Genomic DNA, 12,065 nt, shown 5'->3' on the forward strand with positions numbered 1-12,065 from the left:
ATTAGTCAAAATATTCTTTTTGTTTTGAAATTTTTAATTATATTATATTATTGTCGTATAGTGCAAATCTGAAAATGAAAATGAAAAAAAAAAAAAAAACTTGTTGGAACCTGGAATAGTTCCAGGTAGGTTCTAGGTTCTTGGTTTTGACGGGTAAGTTTCAGGTTCCAAAAAATAACAAACCTGTACCCGAGGGTAGGTTCCAGATTTCAGACGGAACCGAACCGGAACTTGGAATCGCTTACTCATACTTGCTCCCTGTGTAAGTGGTGGTTCCTTTCCAACAAGGCAGACAACGCAGAGATTCGAACTTTGGACCTCTCTCGAAAGGCACCAGCCCCTAACCACTACGCCGCCACCACGAGTGGTCTAAAATTAATTGTTTGTATCTCTTAAAAATATACAAACGAAAACATTTTTCTTATCAAAAGTCTAATTATTTTTGTGGACGATGAAAATATTTTTTATTCATTTTTCTTATAAGCGATAGAAGCGATCACATTTAGAAAAAAATTCCAAATAAAGGTTTGAAGTATTCCCATTTTCTCAAATAAGGGTATGAAATGAATATTTATTCAAGTAGAGGTCCAAAGTGCCTTCATTTTCTCAAATAAAGACATGAACTTGAGTTTGTTTCAAATAATGGCTTGAAGTAGCTATATGTCGCAAAAAATGATTTGAACTCACTAGCTAATTAAGGACAATTTCGTCTTTCAAAATTTTTTAAAACATTTTTAAAAAAAAAAAAAAAGCAAAAATATAGGTGGCGAGGCCGTTGCCCCATCGCCGGTGAGGTGGTGGCGATGGCTAGCACGTTCGTCGTGCTTAGGTGAGGGGGTGACCCTTGCCTTGTCAACAACCCTTGTCTAGATCTGGGAGTGGGTTATCGCCTCCCTCCTATTTTTGATGAGGGCCATCGACTCTCGCTCAAGTGTCGACAATCTCATTACCCATTGCCACTGCCCCATCGACAATGGGGTAGTGGCCATAGGTGGGAGGGGGCTCCCTCTAGCCTGATTTGCTCTTTTTTTTTTTTTAAATTTTTTTTTTAATTTAATTTTTTTATCTAAATCGTGTTTGGATGAAAATATCCTTGATCGCCTGAATATTTTGTTGGTTGGTGAGCCAACGAAATTAGATCCTTATTTAAAATAGCTAAAACCACTTTAAGCTCTTCTTTAAATTTGATATGGTCATTTCAAATCATTATTTAAAAAAAATGAAAGTATTTCAAGTTTTTATTTGAAATTTTTCCTTTTATTTTTATTTTTTATGAACATACTTCTTAAATCATTCGTTCTTCATGAAATAAATAAAGTCTTAGTGTACGCGGGGCTCTACACATTATTTTCAGGCACTTGAATCGACAAATTTCAATGAGATTTAGATGATAAACTTAGAAAGTGTCCGGGAATCATCACTCCAAGACCATACAAGGGTCACTCTGAACACAAAAAATTGATGGAGGGACCAAAATCGAACATCTGCAAAAGCGATGGAGCATAGCGTAATTTTGAATTTTCCCTTTATAGAGCAGGCGTTTCGATCGAATGTGGACAAAAAATACCATAGCCACACCGGAAGGAGGGGAGGAGACGAAAGTCCCCCGCGTCCGACTCTCCTCCGGCGACTCCTCCAGGGCCGCCGCCGTACGGCGAAGAGCTCGACTCGAGCATCGGAAATGGCGGTCCCGTCTTCCCTGCAGCCCAGACTGCTCTCCTCTTTCGTCGGGGGCCGCTTCGTTCGCTCCACTCAGCCCGTGCAGCGCCTCTTTCGCTTCAACCCAGGTCGAAAATTTGCGCCTTTTGCTCCTTCAACGGAAACTTGGGGGGAGCTTCCTCTGTTAACAAGAGGGTTCCTTGGTTTGTGGGATTCGAGATTATGACGCGTAACATGTATGAAACTGGTTGTTGCGTGTGTGTTTGTTTATTTTGTACTATAGAGTAGAGAAGCATATGTCGCCTGCGGCTTGTCTTGCTCTAGGCTAGGATTGATTCGTTACCTTTAGCAGTATGTCTCACTAGTAGAGCGGTGTTCGTGGTGATAAGGGTGTCGCTTGCTGGAACAGAGTCTTATAGATGATGGGTCAGTTTGTGAGAAAGATATGCACCTAATTTAATTCTCTGGATTACAATCATTTTACCCTGTATTCTTGGTTTCTTGAGGAGCTGTAAGTGGTCAGACTGCATAATGGAATTGTCTGTTATGAAGTAGGAAAAGCTGAAGGTTAAAAGATATTTTTGAGTACTCTAGATTCTAGTTTTGGTGATTTATGTGAATGATCCCTGGGTGGAACAGCATTAAATCTTCGTTTGAATTCGCTGTTCAACATATCTGAATGTTTTGTGTTAGAATTTGAGGCAATGAGTAGGACCATGAAAGAAAAGTTCTTGGTTAAGCGACTGTGAGTTGTAAGCTAGCTTGAACAGCATTTAATATCGGTTTGAGTTCTCTGTTCAACATATCAGAATTTAAAGTGATGGAAATTGAGGCCATTAATAGGATGGTGTAAGGAAAAAAATTTCGGTATAGAACTTCAGTTTGGATGCTATCATCACCTGGGCAGTTAATTTTTCTTACTCACTCGTGTGCCTGTTTTTGTTCTTAGTACAAAAGCTTAAGTATTGCCAAAAAACTCTTCAATTTTACTTGTCTTCCCTTTTAAAAGTGTATCTTGTGATCGTGTATACAACATTGGCACTATTATTTGTTGGGGGTGGAGTCAAGTTGTGTGGCCAGCTGTTGTCATTGTGGTCCATCAACGTAAAACTTTGGCTCGAATTCTGTCTTTTCTGGAAAGAATAGTTGTTGATGAATATGTGCTAAACATCAAACATCCATCTTCATCTTTTATGTGCATTGCAATTGCAGGAAGCAAGCACGTGTCAATGCAGTTGTCAAGATCTCTCTCTGGCTTAACCGATCTGTTATTCAATAGGCGGTATGTTGAGCAAGAATCCACTGCGGTGCAGAATCGAGCATGTTTGCGAATTAATTTTGATTTTTATGAGGGGTACCTTGTTCAAGGATCATGTTCTTTGGCCATCCATTTACTGCTCAAAACTTTTAAGTAGACATCATTTTCAGGAACAGTACAATGTATGAGCACATCTCTACTTTGTCTTGCTTGTGAAGTTCTCTCATGTACTTTCCTTTTTGTAGAATAATCTCTTTAGTATGCACGTTGTCAAAATAACATCCTTGGATAGGTTTTAAAAAGTTTATTCTTTGGAAATACCTATGTGGCTAGCATCTGCAATTCTTGGCCAGAAATCCCTATTGTGCTCTCTTTCTCCCAAATTAAATCCGCTGGGTAGGTTGGAGGGCAGTGAAGGTAAGACCCACCTTGTGATTATTTTGTTTACATCAAGAGGGTGTGACATGATATCCTAGCCAAAATTTAATAATGTTTTATGCCACAGCCACTTATGTTTAGCTGACATAGAACATCGGAAATCTCTTCGAGGGGGTTACCATGGGTTATTTCACAAAAGTTAAAGTACGTTGGGCAGTTCAAAATGAGGAAGTGTAGGAGTGTGGACAAAATTTAGTCTTTCATGCATTTGAAGTTAGAATATCCTATTGTATGTCTCCTATGGTGCATCACATTGACTGTTGTACTTTTCTGATGCTGTTATGTTCTTATTATGTGTCATTGTGTGTAGCAGTAGCTGAGATATGCAGGTGTAGTTAATTTCTAGGGTTTGTCTTCTTACCATGTAGTGATCATTCAAATGACTTTCTTCTCAATGCAATCTCAGATAATTTTCCATCAAAATACCATCAAAACTCACAGTATTTTGATGCTGATTTATCTTATTTTTTATTTTATTTTATTTTAAATTTGAGTAAACTCTGTTATCAGCTATCTGCGTTGTCCATCTGGCAAAGAATTGTTTCAAAGTATCAGACTTTTGCTTGTTAGATAATATATGAGACCGGTGGTTGGTCATATGTACTGGCATGCTGATCAAAAGCAATTCTATTAAGCTGTTTTTATGAATCTACCAGATGTTGTTTCTTAAATAGGTGCTTGTTATAATATAGGTTGAGTCAAGATATATGCCTTCCTCAAGTTCTTTGGTGAACATATCTTTAGATATGTATGTGTTATTGAAAAATTATGCTCTATTGATATTCCCTTTCCAGTTGACTACAAGGCTAGTTGAGTTCAAGATGGGAATTTCTTTAGATATTCTCATGTGTGCTGGCAGGTTGGATAGGCATGTATAGAGAGCAGAAAATGCTCTTGGAGGGCTTGCTTTTTTGACAGTGATCATGTTGACATTTGCAGAAATGAAGATGTAGCCGATGGTAAACGTAAACGTCTAAGGCCTGGAAAAATATCTCCATGTAGGCCTGTTCCTGATCACATTCTAAGGCCTCCATATGTTGGTTCTCGGCAACCACCTGGGATAGCCAGTGGACCTGAAGTGCATGATGAGAAAGGAATAGAATGCATGAGAGCTTCAGGAAAGCTTGCTGCACAGGTTCTTGAATTTGCTGGAACTCTTGTTAAGGTACACTATATTTTTGTATCTTTCAGTTGCTAGAGTCTGAGTTAACATGGCTTCAAATAAGAAGGAATGGTAGGAAATGATTGTATCTGACAAAAAGTCGGTGGGTGACCAAGTGAGGATACGCATAAGATGAGTTCGATACTTTGGGTGGTTCTGATATGTGAAACAAAGCTTTCTAGATGCTTCTGTGAAAGATAGGCTCTGTGGTAGAGGCGTAGGTCAAAAGGATTAGGAATGCCTAAGGAGACACAGAACAGAAGCAAACATTGAAAAGTGCTATGGAATATTTGGATCTAAATGAGAATATGGAATGAGGTATAACATGTAAGATCATCCATGTAATGAACTTCACATGTGGGAAAAAAGCTTTCTTCTTCTTCATCTTCTCCTCCTTCTTTTGTTGCAAGCTTGCTTCTCTCTTCCTTGATCTTCTTGTTATTTTATTTTTATGTGCTTCATATTTATTTGAACTCTTTTTTCCCCATGTCTATTCTTTGTCCAGTTTACCTTGCCTTCTCGCTGTAACACTACATATATATATATATTTCGAAATTTACTGCACACAAATGTTTTAGAAAGATCTATTTCTTCTTATGAAGGTTCTCTTTTGGTTCAGTTCTGGAAAATTAAAAAATCTGAACTTCTAATCCTTTTTTTTTTTTTCCATGATTTTTTGAATTTGAAGATGTTTTTGATAGAATGGATCTTCATTTGGAGATTTAATGGATGCCTCTCTTTGCAGCCAGGCATTAGGACAGATGAAATTGATCAAGCAGTTCACCAAATGATTATTGACAATGGAGCATATCCCTCCCCTCTTGGCTACGGTGGATTTCCAAAGAGTGTTTGCACATCAGTAAACGAGTGTATTTGCCATGGAATACCTGATTCACGGGAACTGGAGGTCCTCACTTTGATTGCGCTAGTGACTTTGTATTTACCAGAATTTGAAATGGAGGTTCTAACATGTCTTTAATTGCAGGATGGGGATATAATCAATATCGATGTAACGGTCTATCTCAATGTAAGAAGTGCTTTAGTTATCTTGTTGCATTCTTGATATTTGAGGAAAATATCATAATATGTTTGATTTTGATGCTGCACATTGCTTGATCTCTCCTATGCTTCTTGTCCTCAATTATTTATTTATATCTGTTTTTGAAGGTAGCTTGTTGCACGTTTGGCTTCTTTTCTGTGAACTAAATATTCTAGTGGAAATAAAGTATAAAACTAGGCCAAAGTGGTACACGCACCTGCACACTTGCATGCAGGATGCATGTGTTCTTAGGTGATTACTAGTAAGTGACCTTCAGCTGGGACATATGTATTTTTAAGGGTGAATAGAACATCTTGTGTGTGTTAATATAAACACTGTGATAGGGAATGCTGTCCACTGTGTGCCTTATTTGTTCGTTTAGCTTTGACTGTCTCATCCTTTACTGATTTTTTCTATGTTGTTTTTACCCCACTGCCATATAGCTTCTTTTTTTATTTATTTTTATTTATTTTTTTCATTTTTTTTGTGAGTCAGTGCTTGATCTTTTCAAAAGGTTTTTACTTTCAACTGGGACGAATCCAGATCTTTCTCCATTTAAGATCCTATTTTCAGGAGGGCATCAGAGGATGGGGATAGACTTGCTCTTGTCTGCTGGGGTTCGATCTTAGGCTTTGAAGCTCATTTTTCATGTGAAGCATTTGTGTTTAATTTGTGGAGATGATGAATAAGCTAGATGATGATGCTTAAATGATAATCACTTTTGTAACAAGAATAGAAATTGTCCTTATATTGGTCACATGCAATGCAGTGGCCATATTGCACGGGATCTCTCCCATTGCATGTGCAATCAATTGCAATTTCTTTCTGAAGAATGTTTTTAGAGGCCCATTTTTCAGACTAAATGTGCTTTTTTTTTCCTTCTTGATTTGATTTTCATATGAAGGGTTATCATGGTGATACTTCTGCTACCTTCTTCTGTGGAGAAGTTGATGAAGAAGCAAAAACCTTAGTTCAGGTAGCTTTCAAATTTTAATTGCTGTGACGTGTGGAGAATCCATTTTTTGGGTTGAAAGCATTTTCTTCTTCGGTTGTGGGAGTTGCTTCCTGTTATGTCTGAGCTTGACATATCTGAAGCTTTCATCGTCTAAGACAGATAAAATAGAGACAAGCTATCTCTAGGAAAATAATTCATACAATCACTATCCAAAGCTGACTAATGGTTGTGCCACTTACTTTTGTTTAGCTCCTGAAGTATTCTGCGTGGAAATCCCTCATTGAGATATTTACTTATCAATTACCACGAATGTTGACAAGAAGCACTTGCATCTATCTCTTCCATGTGTTGAACCTTTCCTGAAGTATGACCGCAGACCGTACACATTCAGACAAGAACATTTGATTTATTGCTAGGCTTACTTCCTTTGAGGAATAGCTCTTTCTCTTTTTGCTAGAGAGTTCACATCCTAATTATTTTCAGAAATATTGACATCTTTGAATGGTTGCTAAGTAGACTTCAACGCATGCTTTAGGTAACAAAAGAATGCTTAGATAAAGCGATATCAGTGTGTGCACCAGGAGTGGAGTTCAAGAAAATTGGAAGAACAATCAAGTAAGGCATCTGCTGTTGTTCCTTTTCATGCTATAATAAACTTCTTCAGTGACATCTCACGCCTAGATAGATTGGCTGAACTTTCTGACTATGTATCTTCTACATCTTCTTTCTGTACATTTTTATCCGTAAATCTTAAAAATGCATTACTTTTCCTCTTGATAATACCTGATGGCTAATTTTCTTTAATTGTATTGTGAAGTCCCACATATTTGCTGACGGTAATTTATGTCTAAGTGACCACGCAGATAAATATCGTTATGGTGTTGTCCGCCAGTTTGTTGGCCATGGAGTTGGACTTTTGTTTCATGCAGATCCTGTCATTCTACACTTCAGTAAGTTGCAACACTAAGTTCTTTTTTCTTACAGTTCACTTGTTTTACTTTTGTTTGGGGTCTGCATGTTATATCATTATCTTAACATCACAAAATATTGATTTCTTCTTATGGTTAACTTTCGCACGATCATTAATTTAAGAGGTGCTTTTACCTGAGATAATTTGATATTTCTGGAGCCCATACAAACTATGTCTGTAAATGGGCAGGCAGGCTAGGCTTTTTGAAAGAAATTAGCCCAGCCTAAACTGCTGGGGCCTGAACATCCTGGGCCCAAAAAGTGCCCTAGCCCAAACAGTAGAAAATAGCCTGCTCTTTTTTATTTCGGGCTGGGCTAGGCCGAAATTGGTAAAAGAGGAAAATTATTCATACATCTAAAAAATTGCATAGTACTTGGAAGGTTTTTATATAAAATTACATAGGACTAAATACCACTAACAATAGCCAAAAAGTGATTGCCATGAGTTGCATATGGAGCAATTGTTTAGCTCAATAAAAAACAGTGTCAACCCTTTAAGCCAAAATTCTGGGCAATTGTGGACTCCTCTATCTGGATAAAATTATATAACACTTAGAGCAAACATTCAAATGCACCTGTTGTTACAATTAACGATACCCAAATTAACTTATAGAATAAACAATCCAAGACATGATAATCTCAAATCCAGGACAAACCAACTCTTCAGAACATCTGAGCATTAACATTAACACTCCTGCTAATTAAACAATCAAACTATCTGCAAAGTCAGTGCCACATACATAAAAAGCTAGCCAAACTAAAGACGAGATGCTACATGGTGATTCAAGGAGGACTGTGACTATTGATTTTGTACTTGTAGTTTCTCTCTTGTTAGTCTACTTGTGGAACTTGATCCCACTAGCTGCACGGTTGGATTGTCCCTCACTGCTGCATTCTGTCAGGATATGGATGAAAAATTGTTTATACAAATGCCAATAGTCAACGCAAAATCTTATTTCCAGTTGATTTCAATTTGGATTATTCACTTTGATGGTGATTTTCTCTCTCCATATGTCATCATTTTTTTTAATAAATTTTATCAGTCCAAATAAATGTTAAGTTCATAAAGATTAACATTTTTACTGAATATGATGTGTTTTTTTATCTCATTAACTTAACAATAAGTTCAATGGAATGATCCATTGTTTGCGTTCTTTGAGAGAGAAATTTGTCTTTTTGAGTGTTAATGTTCAATGCAATATCTGATTTTAATGAACTAATTATGTTCTTAATTTGTTAGCTTAATTGAAAATTTGTACTGTTAATGATACAATAGTCTATTTAAATTCTAAAGTTCAATTCAATTGTTGATATATATGTAAAAATCTCTTCATGTATAATAAAATAAGTTGTTTGTGAAGAATTTCGTTTATTTCCTCTTGAATTAACAAATATTAATGATATATATGAAAATATAGAAACTTTGGGCGGGGCCGTGCTATTTAGGGCTTCATATATTGAGGTCTAATAGCCTGGCCAGGTGTGAAATCAAAAAGAGAATGAAGCCCGAAAACCTGGCTTGGGCTATCTGGGCTAAGGGATTTTGGGCCTGGCTGGGCTTTTGGGGTTTTGGATCTATATTTTCAGCCCTAATACACATTGTTTTACCCTTGCATTTGGAAAATGTGATTAAGGCAGTGTTCCTTTCTCAGCTTATAAAAAACCTTACTTAATCACGTACTTAGTTTGATTATGATATGTCTCCAGGTAGTATGAGCGCTTTGATATTCTTGAGTATAAGGAAGTTCAAGATTCATGGGTTATGTCTTTATCAGACTGCAAGATAGCGTCAAGTGATGGAGAACTACTTTTTTCGTGGCAGCTTTCAGTTTTCTTAAGTTGTGAAATGTGATGTCCGTTGTATGTAGCTAATCAAGCATAGAGTGGTCTAGCAGTAGCAGTGGGATTTGAGTCCCACACTAAGAAGATTGAAGAAGTTTGGAGTGAGAAATATGGAGAAATCCGTTTTTGTGCTCTATTTCATGGCAACAATTTTTTCTAATGAAATTGATGCTGAGCTAGTCTTGATTAGACAGTTCTTTATAGCTTTGATTTGTGATGGGAGTGAAATTCTTGCATGGGATTCATGTTCTCTCTTTTTCCATCAAATGTGATCAGTTGGTTTATAATTTCAAAAGAGTGTTCTCAAACTTCTGACTCTGTAGTGCACTGATGTGAGCAGGGTAATTCACTGGGTAAAGTTCTATAGACTGTTGTCTTGTGGAGTTAGATTGGTACCTTTTGTCAAGTAGAGTATGCTAAGAACTGGAAGGGAGAAAGATATTCCACATAAGGATTAGTTTTGCGAAGTTGATAGAGCATGCCTAGTGGAAGGAAGGATTTTATGCTTTGAGAGTTCTGAAAATGGAGTTGGCCAAACAATTGAAGCTCATTTCGGACGGAAAGTTATCTATGTAAATAGTGACTGAAGAGTTGTAATTTCCTCTGCAGAATCGACCAATTTTGTGTCAGGTAAGGTAATTTCTTAGGAACAACAGCTTCTGCTTAAAATAGAAGGAAGTATCATTGATGTACATTTTATTCACAATTTGGTGATGTTATCTGTGACATGGGATATATTGGAGCAGCCTATTTTTCTGTCATTACTTCTTTGTCATGTCATTTGTGCCTTTTTTATGAAAATAAATCTTCCCAGTGCCCTTGTTTGTACAAAGTTTCAATTCCTCGTAGGTATTTAGATAGATTCTGTTATATTTTTCAGGAAACAATGAAGGGGGACGCATGGTGTTAAACCAGACATTCACCATCGGTATGCATTTTTGATCTTGAACTCAACTTTCTGTCTACTTCTGCAATGACCTTATCATTTATTGTCTCATTTTACCAGACACATGAATGGTGTGGTTATGTGTTGGCTTGTCAACATCCAATTAATTTTGCTTCTATGTCTTGGGTTCATTGCCAGAACTCCGAGAAAATAAAAGTTAGAAAATAAGAGACAAACAAAGCTTGATGATTCAGGTTGATAAAAAGCTTAACTGGGCCAAAACAGTTAAGTATTTCTAAGTTTTAGATGCTGATTACAAAGGGATTTATTTCAGAGCAGATATATCATCAAATGGATCTTAAACTTGATGAGGATTATTTTAAATTGTTTTGTGGTACATTTTGTTTTTGATGATCATTATCTCCTGCATTCTCTTTTTCTGTTTCTCCTGACTGCTGATCATATTCACTATTCGTTATATATGGGCAGAGCCAATGTTGACAATTGGTAGCATCAATCCTGTGATGTGGGATGATGATTGGACAGTTGTAACAGAAGATGGAAGCCTCTCAGCGCAATTCGAGCACACCATTTTGATAACCAAAGACGGAGCTGAGATCCTGACACAATGCTGAAATTGTTCCTCTCATGTATCCACCAGTTTTTTGTCACCAGAAACCTGCTGGATGAAATTGACTGAATTTGTCTCTCCATGTTTGAGATGATTGTGGGGGAGGCACCGGGTTGTCTTTCTCGCCTCAATGAGGTTTAAACGAAAAGGATTGGGAGAATCACCATCTCCCCTACAACGTTGATTCATTGTAGTGCCGTTGATTCATTGTTTATCCTCGGAATGCTAGAGGGAAGAAATACAAAGTGTACTGTAGTCTTGACATGCCGATCTTTCTCAAAATTGTGCATTTCCAAATTGAACCTTGTATCGATAAGGTGAATATGGTTATTTCCTTCTGGCCAATCTTGTCACAAACATTATTTCTTTTTATTTTGCTTAAATAAGCTATACCCTGCTGATGGATGAAAAAATATGATCAGAACTTTCGCAGCAATGTATGTATCGATCTCTTTCATTTATTTAACCCTTTTATTCGCGCGGATGAAATATTTGCCGGTTTATAGGCAGCAGAAATAGAAGATTTAAGAAGGTTGCGAATTTGCATTATTTGTATTCTCTTTGCTTGGACTACTCAATGGTAGTTAGGGTGAACTTCCAAAACTCCTTTCACAGCGATAGAGTTGACAGCTCTATCATTGTTCGGTAGACCTACCCATGTTTTATATACAATATCAAACAAACTGTTACCACGAAATCAAAGAAAGCACGCATGATTATTATAAACGCGCCGCATACATTCTTCATATGGTGATTGGCTCTGTCTCCCATCCTTTCGTATACTAGGTCTACACGATATTCTCTCGCGTCGTTCATCATCAACATCGTAATGCCTCTTTTCTCACACAACATCTCCTGCTCTTACTTCCTCTGAAAATATGAGATCAGATCTAAAAGTGGGCTGGGCAGATCTAATCTATCTCCAATCTGGGTCAGACCTGGTGTCGAGCGTATGTCAAAGCCTTCGGCAGTCTGGCAAATTAGTTTGAAACTTTCGTACTTCCCATCTTCTATTTCCAAAAATTGAAAGTTGATAGCAGAGAAGAGTGGAACGAGGAGAGCTTACTGTTTATGAATTCGTCAACTTCGGCTTCCTTCGCTTGAATGGCCGACTACATCCCATCTTTTAAACCGACAATATAAAGGATGGCATGAAAAGATTGAATTAGTTCTTTTTTGAAGGTTTAATATTACAAAAAAAAAAAAAATCATAAACTGATGTGTCT

General features: G+C 37.1%; 1 protein-coding gene across 2 annotated transcripts; it reads left to right on the forward strand.

Annotated features, from left to right (window-relative positions):
• Positions 1-1,569: 1,569 nt before the first annotated feature.
• LOC104418581 (methionine aminopeptidase 1D, chloroplastic/mitochondrial) lies at positions 1,570-11,184 on the forward strand. 2 transcript variants are annotated; one of them, XR_720709.3, is made up of 11 exons: positions 1,570-1,787; positions 2,872-2,941; positions 4,295-4,520; positions 5,263-5,424; positions 5,503-5,544; positions 6,461-6,532; positions 7,047-7,126; positions 7,364-7,461; positions 9,663-9,952; positions 10,203-10,250; positions 10,698-10,789. XR_720709.3 is itself a non-coding variant. In XM_010029961.3 (10 exons), the coding sequence occupies exons 1-10, from the start codon at positions 1,682-1,684 to the stop codon at positions 10,841-10,843; spliced, it is 1,050 nt and encodes a 349-aa protein (XP_010028263.2). In that variant the 5' UTR covers positions 1,570-1,681; the 3' UTR covers positions 10,844-11,184. The 2 variants fall into 2 exon arrangements, 1 of the variants encoding a protein (XP_010028263.2); XM_010029961.3 differs by lacking the exon at positions 9,663-9,952 and having other exon boundaries at positions 10,698-11,184.
• The last annotated feature ends 881 nt before the right edge of the window (positions 11,185-12,065 follow it).

This window comes from Eucalyptus grandis, chromosome 9 (assembly GCF_016545825.1).
Source record: "Eucalyptus grandis isolate ANBG69807.140 chromosome 9, ASM1654582v1, whole genome shotgun sequence".
Lineage (NCBI taxonomy): Eukaryota > Viridiplantae > Streptophyta > Magnoliopsida > Myrtales > Myrtaceae > Eucalyptus > Eucalyptus grandis.

Bases quoted from the DNA above. Each gene is read 5' to 3' on its own strand.
- LOC104418581 (XM_010029961.3), top strand. From the start codon at position 1,682: ATGGCGGTCCCGTCTTCCCTGCAGCCCAGACTGCTCTCCTCTTTCGTC. The intron at 2,942-4,294 runs GTATGTTGAGCA...TGACATTTGCAG, and splicing joins GATCTGTTATTCAATAGGCG to AAATGAAGATGTAGCCGATG. The intron at 7,127-7,363 runs GTAAGGCATCTG...TTTATGTCTAAG, and splicing joins AAAATTGGAAGAACAATCAA to TGACCACGCAGATAAATATC.